Source organism: Athene noctua, chromosome 6, assembly GCF_965140245.1.
Source record: "Athene noctua chromosome 6, bAthNoc1.hap1.1, whole genome shotgun sequence".
Classification (NCBI taxonomy): Eukaryota; Metazoa; Chordata; class Aves; order Strigiformes; family Strigidae; genus Athene; species Athene noctua.
Genome location: NC_134042.1, coordinates 20,967,370 through 20,982,033, shown reverse-complemented (window position 1 = coordinate 20,982,033; position 14,664 = coordinate 20,967,370). Strand labels below are relative to the sequence as shown.

The window sequence follows — 14,664 nt, the reverse complement described above, 5'->3', positions numbered from 1 at the left end:
TCCTGTATCTTAATGAGAGATATAATACCTCTAAGAAATTAAAAGGATAATATTTTGTAATAGTTGGTCGTGATCCAGAAGGCCAGTGTTGCTATTATTTTTTTCTAATAGCAGACAGGACACAATTTTATTAAAATGATTGGGTTAATGTATAATACAAGTCATTTTGAACTTGTCAAAAAATAAGCCTTATGAATGACCATCTTCTTTTACACAAATTTTTACATGGTTTATCCTATCTTGGAGTATTACCCAAGAACTTTGGTACCCAAAATATGTTGCAGATTGAAAGAAATGAACAGCATTTGAGATTGAGAGTTGATTTGTAATAATCGATTTTACCTTCATTAGGACCTTTGAAGATATTTCTGTTTGCTTTCTAGCTGTTTCTACCAAAAAAACAAAGGTAGTTTTCCCCCCATAAATGATGATACCTGTTGTTGAAGCCTTGCAATGCCACCCATATCTATATGAGCATGCAGCTCTCATTTCTCTGTTGTCATTTCTTTGTCCTGGGCTGCTTTACTGACACTTGCCAGGTGACAATACCAGGTAGTTCTCTCCTCCAAGCAGGTCTGATAGATGTTTAATTGACAAACGTTTGCATCTTTTATCTCTACATAACATAAATAATCTCTTCATAGATGTCATAGATACTGCTTGTAGGTATCATTTGACAATAACCAACTGATTCCAGTACACTTTTGGTTCCTAGAAACTGATATGAGCATCTAACCTCCCTTTTCTCTCTTTATTACTTGAAGTGTCACACCAGCTCTTTCAGACCCTATTGTAACTCAGGTGAACAGAGTACAATTTTCATAAAGTGAACAGGAGCCTGAGCTGTTTTGGCTTTGTAATTAGCATACAAAGCTTTAAATTTCACCTCTAAATTAAGAGCAGCTCCTATGAACAATGGAAAAGGCTGCATAATGTGGTCTTATCACATCACATTCAGAGAAACTATTGCAGCTTCATTGTATGCTAGTTGAAATTTCCTTCCAGCTTCAAGTTGTTTTACAGGTAGCAGGTGCTGTAGCAGGCTGTCCAGCAAGAACATGCAGTCAAAGATGACCATTGCAGACCTGTGCATTATATGGAAGGAAAGATGTGTGATCTTATAGCTAATTCTGCATTAAGCAGGAGTTTACGCTCTTTGGTCTTCCAATGCCCCTTCCAACCTGAATCATTCTTTGATTCTATGAAATGTTTAGCTATGAAAGCATGAACAATGGTTTTAGAATTTCTTCCTTGAAAATCTAACATAAAACTTTCACATATAGAACTTCCAATTAATGTTTTCATTGGAGCCAGTTTCATTTCAACTTTTTCGGTAGATAATTAACCTTTCATGAGTCTTTAACTTCTGTTCATTAATCATGGTCCCAGACATTATAATAAGAATCTGAAAAACTGAATGGCTGAATTCAGATTTGTAAATTCACATTCTTCTAGTGAAAATGACTACTTCAGAAATGCTGATCAACAAAAAAAACCCACATTCACTGTCTTTAAATAAAATGTTTTCTTTTAAGTGCTTAAATAGAACGCGAGTTAAAGAATACAAATGTGAAGATATTGGCTTAAATGGTGGATTGGTTTGGTTGGTGTTTTTTTTTTTAATACAGGATATGAGTTCTTCTGACTGTAAAGACTTGGTAGACTTCAACAAATGTTTTGGGTTGGAACGGACCTTTGGGATCATCTAGTTCTAACCCCCCTGCCATGGGCAGGGACACCTTTCACTAGACCAGGTTGCTTAAAACCCCATCCAACATTGTCTTGAACACTCCCAGGGAGGGGGCAGCCACAGCTTCAGCAGCAACCTGCTCCAGTGTTTCACCACCCTCACACTGAGGAATTTCCTTACTTCTAATCTAAATCTACCCTCTTTAATTTGTAAAACTGTTACACTTTGTCCTATCACTAGACTCCCCGATAAAGAGTCCCTCCCCATCTTTCCCGTAGTCCCCTTTAAGTACTGAAAGTCTGCTATAAGGTCTCCCCGGAGCCTTCTCTTCTCCAGGCTGAACAACCCCAACTCTCTCAGCCTGTCCTCATAGGGGAGGTGCTCCAGCCTCCTGATCATCTCCGTGGCCTCCTCTGGACCTGCTCAAGCAGGTCCATGTCCTCCTTATGCTGGGAGCCCTAGAGCTGGACACAGTACTCCTGGTGGGATCTCACAAGAGTGGAGCAGAGGGGGAGAATCACCTCTCGACCTGCTGGCCATACTTCTCTTGATGCAGCCCAGGACACGGTTGGCTTTCTGGCTTGTGAGCGCACATTGCTGGCTTATAGTCAGTTTTTCATCCGTCAATATCCCCAAGTCTGTCCTTCCTTACGAAACTTTCACTGGTTTCCTATAATGCCTCTCTGTTCTGATGAGCCTCTCTTTTTTTTTTATCATCCATTTAAGGCAACAGCCTGTCACCTATATGAACCTTACTAAACTCCAGAATATGAGAAAATAACTCCACATTTTTCATTTCAGGTAAACAATAGTAAGTAGTTTTGTAGAATACGGTGTCTCCATCTAGTCAATTTCTCTTAAATTTTTCTCACTGTTGAACATAGGTGATGAATCACACCAGTTGCCATTCTGCAATGAGTAATAAGATATGCAGATGTGTTTACAAGTTGTGGGGAGAAAAAAATGTCATTATTTACTAGGGAGGCAATTCTATAAATTAGATCTCATGTCAAAAGTTTAGCATTCCATTAAAATGTGTATCCTGTATCCTTTCCCTCATGTGCCCTTGACTTAATTCTGGTGCCAGATCACTGTTTTAATTTTCTGTTTCATTTCACCAGTGTTGGTTATAATATCAATATGTATGTGGAACTATGTTTTATGAGCACAATTAACTCTGTAGCTGATGATTAACTCTTCACTATATGTGCTTCAAAAGTTGAATGTGAATAGAAGATTTTGTTGGGGGATGAACAGCAGCATTCAACATGATAGAAATTTTCAGTAGTGTTCTTATTTTTGAGAAAATTCTGAAGTTATCTCATGCCTTTTGATGGCTTTATAGTTTTGGTAGTATTTTTCCAAATCCCAAAGTTAGGCCATAATCAAAAGCTGACCTTTTCTTCTTGGTGTTTATTTGACCCAAATCTTAGATGCATATCTTCTTACGTGTTTTGATGCCTGTGTCTGGTTACTTGAGTTTTATAGTATGTCTATTTAACAGCACCAAATCTTGTAGTATTCCTGTGTTACTTTGACAAGTTTTGAGGAAAGAGGATGTCCTGATTTTCTCTTTGTCCATTTTCCTTAAATCTTCATCTTAAATCATTCCCTCCATCCGGAGTTGCTCTGATGATCCAAATGGCACCCGCTGGTTTGCTTTAAGCTCCTTACACCTTCTTGTCCCCAGACATGAGATAACATGAGATAATCATTCTTTTACATCATACTTACCACACTTTTTTCTTTTTTCAAAGTCGAGTCCCAAAGGGTTCATAAATGTAAATAAATTACCTCTATATATGCCAGTTTTCTTAGTCTTTTTGTATTGCCCTATGGCCCATCTATTCTTTTACACAAAAGCAGAACCAAATGCAAAGAGGATGTAATATAATTGGAATGTACTTTATTTGTTCTTTACAGAAGTGAAAAGGTGGCAAGTAAAATTAGATCACTGAGTTCATCAAGGTAGAGTTTTTACAATCTGGTTTCTAAATAAATTATTAATCCTTGATTATTTCTTTTTTCCAAATTTTATTTTGGAAATGTCTTATGTATTTATACAGTCATCACTGAGATGCAAATTGTTTGCCAGAGTTACAGATTAAAGAAATTCACAGCAGATGAAAAGAAGACTCAGTATATTTAGCAAAGCATGTGGTCTGTTTAGAAAGGCTCATCTCTGATACTGTTGAAAGTCTAGTAAGTCAGTTCAGCAAAATGGGGCCTTGCAGTGCTCTCTGTTTCTCATCTTAGCTGCAGAAGTTATTCAACTATTTAATACAATTCAAAAAAGATACCACCTTTTCTTAAAGAGCATTAAAATATTGGCTTAAGCAGACTAGTTTTGTTGTTACTTTAATTTCAGTGAATTAAAAGCACCAATATTAATATATACAAGGCTGAAACTCAGTATTAGCTTAGTATTAATAGTAATTTAATGTGGATCATATTATTACCAAGACTGTTTGGCAACCCCTGTAGTGAAAAACTAGAAATTGGGAAGCTGTAAATGCAGTTTCATGTTCACATTTAAATGACATTCTTTACATGCTTTCATGTCTCTAACCCTGTTTTAAAATGGTATTTAATTTTCTGCATTTTCTTTCTACTCTTCTGTATATAAATATATTAATAGGTGCTGAGAAGTTAATGGTCTCAGTACGATATTTATTATCTAGAGTGTAAGTATTGAAATTTTTCTAGTATATATAAGGGTGGGGCTTTTGTGTTTTATATGTAGTTCTACATTAGACATTTAATGAAGTCATTGAAAGAGAGCTCAGAGACCTTTCGAAACACTGTGCAGATGGAGTATATGTATTCTGTACTGCCATGATACAGCTATATCTTCACTCTGTTACTCAGAAATATGAAGCATGGAAGTGTGATGCTTTCGTCATCTTTCTGCACCCTTTAGTATGTTGTGCAGCCTGAGAGCAGTCTCACAGTATAATCAATTCTTGTGGGCAACACAAAGAAGAATTATTTTCTTGGACTTTCAGAAAATACGACAACTCAAATATGGCTCAAACAGAATTTTATTTCTTAAAATTAACCTCTTTTTTTATTCCTTGAAGTCTGTTTTCTCAAACATCTGTTCTAGAAGCTTAAAATAAAAACAAACAACACTCTTACCTGTTAATATAGTCTTCCATTCATTGTCTCATAAGTAATAGGAAAGGAAACAATATTTGAGAAAACAGAAGACCAATTTCATTATAGATTGAACTATACTATTCAGGATATAAAAAAAACTACGTGAGTCTTAAAAGTGCAGTATGGAAGAAATTCTGACCTGCTTTTTTCTATAACCTTGCCAGCAGTCAACCTGCAATTTCAGGAAAGCTTCAATTATAGTACACATTTCAGTCTCAAAAATTGAAACTCTGTAATGTAAATTCATCTTATGATTTCTAATCACTTTATACATATCATTCCCAGAAGCCTAACAACTACTAAATTCAAGTGCTTGCCTAATGCAAAACACTTGCTAAATTTAAAAAAAAAATATTCTACGCTGCATAATAAATCAGAATTATTGAGCTCTGTCCAACTTTCTTTAAGAAGTAATTTTGCCTAGAAGTTCTTGCAAATCAATTGAGAGTATATCAATAAATTACTTAGCAGCCAGTGGAAATTCAATACAAAATCTAAATGCTGTGTTTCATTTTTTGTTTTTGAGAAATTACTTTGTGTTACTTTAATGTTGAAGAAATAAATAGGTGTGTCTCCATAAATTAATGTGTCTCCAGAATTATACAGAAACATGAAAAGGGATGAATTTTTACAAAATGCTCTCAGTTCTTTTATATGTATATACACACACACACACACACACACTGGTTATATATATGTATAGATATATATAAAAAAAATAAAGCAGTTATGTCACTAAGCACAGTAAGAGAAATTAATCCTCAAACTCTATCAACCTGATAAAGAAAACACACAAAAAAAAATCTTGCTGCTGTTTTCAGTATTTTGTCATTGGTATGTGTATTTGGAAAAAAATGTGTACGCCCATACTTGATTTCATTAATACAGTTGTTTTACTTCTAAATGTTTTTATCTTTTTCCATTGTATTTTAAACAAGCTTTTGCTAGAATAGAATAGTGAAATGCTTCTACTTAATAGATGTTACAGTTCAACAGTCACCTGAAATGATTATTGTCACTCCTTTTTCATCCCAGCCATACATCTCTGTACTTCAGGAAGATTGAAGTTAATTGAAAACTGAGAGGCTTCCAGTTTCTTAAATTACTTGTGGTATCAGTGATTAGGTCATTATTCAGTGTTTAACTGTTCTATGTATTTTCTGATAAGTCCAGTGTTTAGTTTTAGTAATGTCTAGAACAAACTATTTTTCTTTTTATTAATTAGCCTAGCATATAAAAAGAATATGCAATGCAGTATATCCTAGTTAGCAGTGGTGTTGATCACACAAACTAACAGATGTCTGACATTTTAGTCAAAATATATTTTCAGAGTTTTGCTATAGAATAGTAACAATCTTTAATTTTTATTTTTTTATTTTTTAGTTCAGGATAACAGCTTAATATATAGCTATAATAAAGAGAACCTATGAGGATGTTACAGTCCTCCATTCTATTTGGTTGGGAGTTGGGGGTTTTTTGTTTCATTTCCCATTAGTTTAAGCTTAAATGATGAAGATCAGTTCACTGCAATTTCAGACTCTGGTAAGAGAGGTATTGAATCATCCCACTAAAACCAGAAGTATTAATTCCATAACTGAATAGGGTTAGCCCTGTACTATCATGGAATCTGACTTTTCTTTTTTCCAAATAATTCTATCCTCTCACAAATCAACCCATGCTCTGTACAGAAAGACATGGGAGAATCCTTAATAATCATTTTGATTTTCACAATGTACAGTGTCTGCTGACCAATAACATTCTGCCAAGGTACATATTTTTTTAATGCTCTGTACATGATAGTAATTTTTTACTTAAGCCTCTTGAAAGAGACCCACTTGATGATTAAGCTGTATATGGTGGTTTTTTGGTTTTATTGTTTCGTAACATGAGTTACAAGTTGGAAACACAAATTAAGGATCTGTTTCTTAAGGTATTTTTTGCCTGTTTTGGCTGCTTGTTTATGTACAAACTATGAAAAAATAGATCTTCATATTGCTTAACATACAGCTAAAATATTTGTGTGTGCATATGTACAAGCCCTTATTTTGCTAATACACAACTTTATGCATTCACAGTGTCCCAGCTTTCTCATATGCATTAAGAGTTTTAGTGCAAAAGTATGTATACCTATTTTATGAGGGACTGTCAATGATTGTAAGTAACAGAACTGCTGAAAGTGTGAAATCTTGCTTCATTTATTTCTCAATAGTTTTGGTTAGTAATTATATGACCATATGATAAATCACATTGTATAGCATTTTAGTATCTTATTTCTTAAAGCAAAAGTAGTGTAAATTTTGGATTTTTTTAATAATATTTATATATTACAAAGATGTCAAAAAACATGCTTTGAATAACTATTGTATGTTATGTTTTGAAGATTGATATTTTACATTTTCACTACATTTATAGAAAAGAAGAGTTATTTTGTCAGGATCTAATACTTTAAAAAGAGAAATGTGTATATAAAAATTTTAAACAGAGCAGTGCTTTTTTGATATGTTCAAGAATTAATGTTAAGCGTTTGTATATTATTTAGAAAACGTGATCAATAAATATGACTCTTAATTCTTTTTTGTGTTTATTTTGAACACAGGCCTGATGATAAGTTATTAATCTTTGCTCAACTAAATGAACGTTTTTAACACTAATCATAAATATATTGTAGTAATTTGTTGTGAAGGTATTAGTTGCATGTTCATCTGTCATGAGATTGATGTTTACATTTTTTCACCTGCCTCTTGATTAAAAAATATCAATGAATATTTTAACAGTTAGTATATTACTAAAAACTCAGTAGTTTCGCTGTAATTGTAAGATATGGAACACAGTTTGCTGGCTATAGTCCGTGTTATAGAATGGTGCATTATAAGGTGCCAAAGTAAATGTCTCTAACTTCTTTCAGACGTTGGCCCTGTTTGTTTGTAGACTGATAACTGTTTCTAGTGTGCTCATTGAACTTGCTGGAATTTTTGTTTACTATAGTCTTCATTTTCCCCAAGAGGAGGAGAGAGGAAAGAATATATTCCTCATGTGGTCAGCATATTTTTGAGTATTTATGTGAGTTCACCATCTTGATTTCAAGTCATGAATTTGTTTTTACATGCATAAGCATGCATATTTACATGCATTATTTATCCAATTGACTTTAAATTCCATTAAGTTCCAATGAGTAGGAGAAAGATTTTTGTCTTAGGCATTTTTTATTTATTTTAATTTTCTAGTTATGTTACTTTTGTTGGTTTATTTATTTTTTTAACTGTTCAGTCTAAGGCTTGTAAAGGTTGATTTGCTCCTGAACTGCTTTGTTCCCAGACATTGCCATCTTCCCCAACTACCACCAAGTCCTCTCCATCTGATCCCATGACCACCTCCAGAGCCAATCAGGTACAGTATCATCCTACCATCTACACCATACTTTTCACGGGTGACAGCTTGCAAACTGGAGAAAAAAAGATATGGTGGGTTAAGGATTTATTCGTTCATTCACATATATACACCCATAACCATAGATAATCTAACTCTTGTTAGAAATTGGTAAATTGAATGGAAAGCGTTTTTCTTCTTTTAATTTGTTTTGTTGTCTTTTTTAAATCTCTGATGAAAGCAACGTATCCTGTGAAATAGTCTTTTTAAAAATTTGATTAATAAATACCAAGGATACAGGCTGATGTGTCTGTAGACGAAATAACTATTGGTATATGTATGTTTATGTATATATGCACACACGGATTTACTTCCTGGATCATTCATAAATTATAATGGAGTAACCCCTAAAACCATGCTTAATTAGCTGGATATCAACCTAGGAATGGCAAACAGACTTCTTTGTTTATTTAATTTAAGAATTTTGAAATATGTTTGTGGACAGTAACATAGGGACATTATTTAAGTAGTGTATGTAATAAAAAATAGATTTGAAATGAAAATTTACTGATGACGAATGAAGTAAAGTCTCTCTAAAAGCATACTAAACAAATCTAAGTTTAATTCATGTCTTATTTTTAAATGCATAAATTGTGCTTTTAGCAGTTTTTAATTACACTCGTGTATTTCTCTAAGTGGAAAAAAATATTCATTATGTCCACAAATCATCATACTGTGTATCTTTTTGCCTCCCCTATGAAAATTGTTAACGTTACTTCATACCATGCTCTTTAGAACTGATTTATGCTTAATAAATACCTTATTTTTTTAATGTACTGTTAAATTTAATGTACTTTGTGTTCAAATAATGTAAGTATTCAGTATTTGCTAAGTTTTTAACACAAAATCTGTTTATTTAAGTTAGCAGAATGCTTCTATCAAATCTTGCACAAATTAGTTCAAATACTAGAAAAGTGGGTTTATTCACAAGAAGCTAATTTTCCCTGGAAGTTAACATTATTATTAATTACTGATCCTTTGATATTTTGTGAACTGCTTAGAACTTGCTGGCTGTATGAACAAACAATTTAACATACAACAGAACACAAACATATTAAAGCAATATATCTTTGATCAGCACATGACTATCTGTTGAAAGGGATGTTTAATACAGAAAGTAATGAAATTTAGGGAGAAATTGTACAGATAGAAGAACTACTAAGAAAAATATAAATTGCGATATCCCTCACTTCAATTTGAAAGCCACCTTCATCAGCCTGCTTCCATTCCAGCAACAGTTATTTGGCTTCATCTTCATTAAATGACAAAGATAAAATCTTGGCCAACAGCTAGGGATATTTTATGAACACTCTGTTCAGCCTTTATTCTCTCTTAATTTTAGTATTTTCCGTATTGTAATTAGAATTTTTTTAAAATGTTGAGTACACAGATCTTTTTAAAAAGTGTTCTTACTCCTTTCCTGTGTCTTCTTTCCCACTTTTTTTTTTTTCTTTTGAATTATGAGTATACACTGATGATCATTATTTGTAGAAAAAGGAAGAGGTGCTTTCATTTACAGGAAATACTATTTGAGCATGCTGTTTAGTTAGCATCAAAAAAGGACTACTTTGCATCTGTTCTATGAATTTTGAATTATCAAAATTATAGTTTAGTGTATAAACTTTAAATTACTTTTTAAGAGCTGAAAATACTGGTTTTATAGGAAGTTGTTCTATGAGAATATTGTCAAGTGATATAGCTGAATATATAAACTGAGGGAAATGTATGCTTTGTGTCTTGCCTATATCCCACATTACATCTTTTAATGCATTTTATTCATAACCTGTGCTCAATTCAGATTTCATATAAATAATCAAGATCTCTTTTGAACAGCATTAAAATTATATATATGAACAGTAATGACTTTGTTCGGTGACTTTTGGAACTGCTTTTATCATTAGACCTTGACATTCCTACTGGTTTGTAATTATTTTAAGCCCCCTAGTATTTCCTAGTGGTTTCTAGCCATTCCATCAGGGAGCACAAAGCAAATAAAGCAGTTAAGGCCTTTTTGTTCATTCTAGTGATAAGTGACGTAACTGGCAATTGTTCCCAGACTGTAGTAGCGATTAGCATTCAGCACCAGTGTATCGACAAGTATCTGCACTGCGGCTGTCACACGAAAATAGGTTCCAACACAGTAATCTCAAACCTGTCAGTACCCGTGTAAGTACCCAATCGGAGAGTATTAGAGAACAACAATGAATGTTTGTTTTGATATATGGCTGTGTAAGATGATTCTCAATAGAAAAGAACCATTCAGGTATGGGTTTTCTCACAAGATACTAGAATAACAGGAAAGTCAGAAAATTCAGTGTTAAGGTGTAAGATAAATTCACAGTACACATTCTTGGGTGGATATAGTAGCATATCAGGCTTAAGATAATTTAATTTTCTATAATATTTTAACTATGACAAGACAGTGTTTTATATTAAAGATTAGTAAGGTGATTAAGCCAGGTTTAAGCAATGCTGGGTTGCTGTTGGAGTAGATTTTTAAACTGGGTTGGAGGACTCCACATAAATCATTGCAATTAGAGAACTGTCAAGGATGTGTATTAATGAGCATACCTGATGTGATCCTTCCTGCTATACGAGCATGTCAGTTGTATTCTCCTGACAGAGCTTGCATAGTGGGAAGAACAATTTCTAGGCATGCTTTTTACTGCAACAGGAAAATAGCTCTGCCAACAGAGGTCAGAGGAAGCTGGGCAGGAAATTTGGCTTGTATTATGTCTTCCTTTTAAAGACTCACTTTGCCTCCATTCAGATGAGATCATAATGCCTTTGTATTCAATTTTGGCTTTTGTTGAATTGTTTTTTGAAAAATCCACTGCTCATGAAACTACTCATTTTATGATTCTCAGGAAGATAGTCTCTAAAATGTCTTATATACTGAAAGAAAACAGTTTCTTCAGAACTGTCATGTGTTGTGTTATACCGAATTGCCCATATGCAACAGAAACCTCTGTGTTGAACTGTTTTTTTCTTTAGTTCTTTGTTCTAGGAAGATATACATCTGTCAATATTACTGTTATAAAGGTCTTGTTTATTTTTTCAGTAGAACTTCCTTGGGCTTTTGTTCACATTAAAAATTCATGCATTGCAAACTTCCCAAGGAAGAAAGAACCAAAGAGGAAATAGAATTAGGGACATTTCAAATAACTTTTTTTTTTAACCCTCCTGTCTGCCTGTCACTGAAAAGAACTCAATCTTTCTGTACCTTTAAACTGAGAGCTTCTGTGTTACCCTCTCATGAACTTTGTCAGAACACGGACAGTTAGCTACAGTGGTGAAACTGTTCTGCTGACGCCCCTGGAGCTGGCAGAATAAAGCTTTACTTTTATTTACCAGAAGGTAGAAATCAATTTTACTTTTCCACGGTACACTCCAAGTGGGAATTTAATCTCAAAAGTGATGAATAACACCATAAATATCATATAAAACATGCCTGCTTTTCTTCTGTAGCACATTGTAAAGGTGTGAGTTTTAATACTTATTTTAACAGTTAAGTGACGTTAGACAAATACTTCTATAAACTGTTTACATATTTTCTTTTGTTTACAAGATTTTTTCTTATCTGCTTGATTTATTGATGTTATTATTATTTTAGAGGGAGAAACATGAGTGATATAAACCTAAGCTTTGTAATTCTCCTCAGTCTATTTGTACACCTGTAAATGCAGTTGCCAACCCTTGCATGTTTCCTTCTCCGATCCTCCCTTTTTCCACAAGATTGATACCACTGCTGACCTTTACTACTGGCTGTAAGAGAATAAAAGGCCACAACACACATTCCCACTTAAAAATGTGTCAGGAGAGTGATGGGTAGTAATTCAGATAGGCTTAAGCTCAGTAATGCAATAAAATTTATCATTACAAGTTTTGTGCCATGTATAAACCTTCATTTATTTTTACTTTTTTAATGCATCATTTTTTCCTGTGGCATTTGCATTTTTTACAGTTATACATTCTACTTTGCTTCTTTGTTGTTCCACCTGAAGCTCTTGTTTCATCATGTAGTATAGTGTAATATAAATTTTGTGGAGTGCAGATAGGTGTAGGATTTGTTCATGCAGTCCTCCAGGTTTACAGTTTTTTGGAGCATATCTACATCATCTCGTTGCTGCAATATTTCTAATAAATAATACTTTTCAACCTTTTTACATGATGGGACTGAGTCAGTTTTCTTGCTACTGCCTGTACCCAGCAGGTACAGCACAAGCATGTGGTTGTTTGAATCTTGGTATTAGGAATTTGTACTTTTTGCTTACATTATCTATTTTATGCAAATTCTGTAGATTGCAATGGGATATAATAGTACACATATAACTAGAGATTGGGAGATTAATTGGTATTTAAATTGTAATGATTGTTGTAGGTGGTCTCCCTCTTTCTGACTTTAAAGAATAGTCCTATTCCTGCCTATAAAATGACTTGCAGAAGTATAATCTTTTCATTCCTGTTAGAGAGGTAGAATCTGAAAACAGAGGCTGGCTGTAAAGCATACGGACAAGCTTTTAAAGGGTTGATGAACTCATCACTTACATTAAATATATATTTTGTTGTGGGAGGTGGAACAAGAAATAGGAAAAGAAGCTTTGTTTTAGTCTTCTATTATCATTAGGACATGGAATTTTAAAATATGTATAATATCCAACTTCAAATGATAAAGTTTTTATCAGTAGATTAATCTTAAAGTACAAGTAGTAAATTTTAATGATGATCCCAGAATACTAGATAGCTGTTGTAGTCCGTTGAGATACTATATTTGCCTTTGACAATTTGAAGTGAGGGTTATTTAAGATATCCTGTCTCTGATATTTTAAATGCAGTATTCATCTAATTTTAATTCCCTAATTTTAATGTAATTTCTTACAGTGGTTTTGAGAAAAATCTGTTTTCTTTTTGGGTCACAGATTGTCACAGATTGATGCCGGATGTATCAATTGATCTTTTCAAATCTCAGTACTGTATATTTAAAAGCAAAGTCAGTATAATGATACTTAGCATTCTGATAAAAGGTGCTGTAGAATTAAAAAACTGTTATTACTTTGGGTTTTCAGAATATTTATCATAGTAGTTCTCTGTGAGATAACAGTTTGACCTTTTTTCAACCTGTCATATTGGTCATTGATAAATACAAACATTTTACTTACACCCAGAAGGTCTATCTGGGTTCTGTGCACAATACTAATATGCTGTTTGAAAGAGACTACATCTAATAGACAATATTTCATATCAACTCATCACTAAAGAATATAGTACACCAGATTCTAAATTGTAAATATGTGGAGACCACAAATATTATATATTATTAATATATTAAACAAATACATTCTTCTAATTATGGCATCACACCATTTTTTATTTATGAGAAGGAAATCAGTTTTGGTGTGGCACTGGTGTTCAGAACTGTATGATAACTGTAAGAACCTCATCATGCTGTTTAGGGGAATAGACTTGAAGAACTAGGCCCTGCATTTTGCTGACTGTTTCTGGAAGGCCCCCAAACTTATGGTATACTTTCACCGCCTACAGAAAAATTCTTTACATAATTTCCCAATGTAGCATATCTTTTTGGTTTAGTCTCAGTGAGTACTTTCATCTTCAGTTTTAATAGTTCTTCAGCTTCACAGTCAGAGTTCTTTTCTGTTTAGGTCTTGCTATTGCTGTCATAGACTCACACAGTAATAATTTTGAACATTGTGCATTGTAACAAGGTTGAATGAATGTGCCAACGTTGGTTAGAAAAACACTTTTCTTTCTAGTATGAGAAAAGCATTTTTATATTTGTAGACAATTTTATCGATTATAAATTCCTATTTCTTTTAGTTCCAGTTTAATAAGAAGACAGAGTTCCTTTTTAGTTTACAAGTTGCCTGTGACTCACTGTGGACAGCACATAATAAGGAATCCTCAAGATAACATATCTAGAACAGGATAGGGAGAATTATTCCCCTGTTCAAGTGAGAGGACTCCACTAGAGGTTCCAGTGCTTCAGATGTAACCTATCCTGCCTGCTCTTCAGCTGAAATGCTTCATTTCATGGCTAAACTCTAAGCAGAATTAACCCTTACTCTGTGGCCCAACTGTAGACATTTTTTTCTGGTTCTCAGGTTAATACATTACTTTTATTATATTTCTCTTGTTCTTTGACTACTTTTTCCCAGTATTTTGCAGTATGCTCCTCACTTATGTTTGCATTGTTTCCTTAAAATATAAATTTTTTAGATACTATAAAGATTTTTAAATAACAATTTAAAAAAATCTTATATGCAAATCAGTGGGGTTTTTACACTTTCTTATTGTATGCTTCAGTTTTCCCTTTTGGACAACGATGTAGGTAATCATTTGTATTCATATTCCTTTATACTGATTTACTTGTT

The 14,664-nt window shown here is 33.4% G+C and overlaps 1 protein-coding gene across 3 annotated transcripts in view; it reads left to right on the top strand.

Moving 5' to 3' along the window:
• NOVA1 (NOVA alternative splicing regulator 1) overlaps positions 1-14,664 on the top strand; it is a 154,901-nt gene that overhangs the window by 117,785 nt on the left and 22,452 nt on the right. The window contains exon 4 of one of the 3 annotated variants that reach the window (XM_074909820.1): positions 8,165-8,236. The exons of the other annotated variants lie outside the window; for them this stretch is intronic. Coding sequence (XP_074765921.1) covers positions 8,165-8,236 — 72 coding nt within the window. The remainder of the gene's footprint in view (positions 1-8,164; positions 8,237-14,664) is intronic. 3 annotated transcript variants of the gene reach the window in all.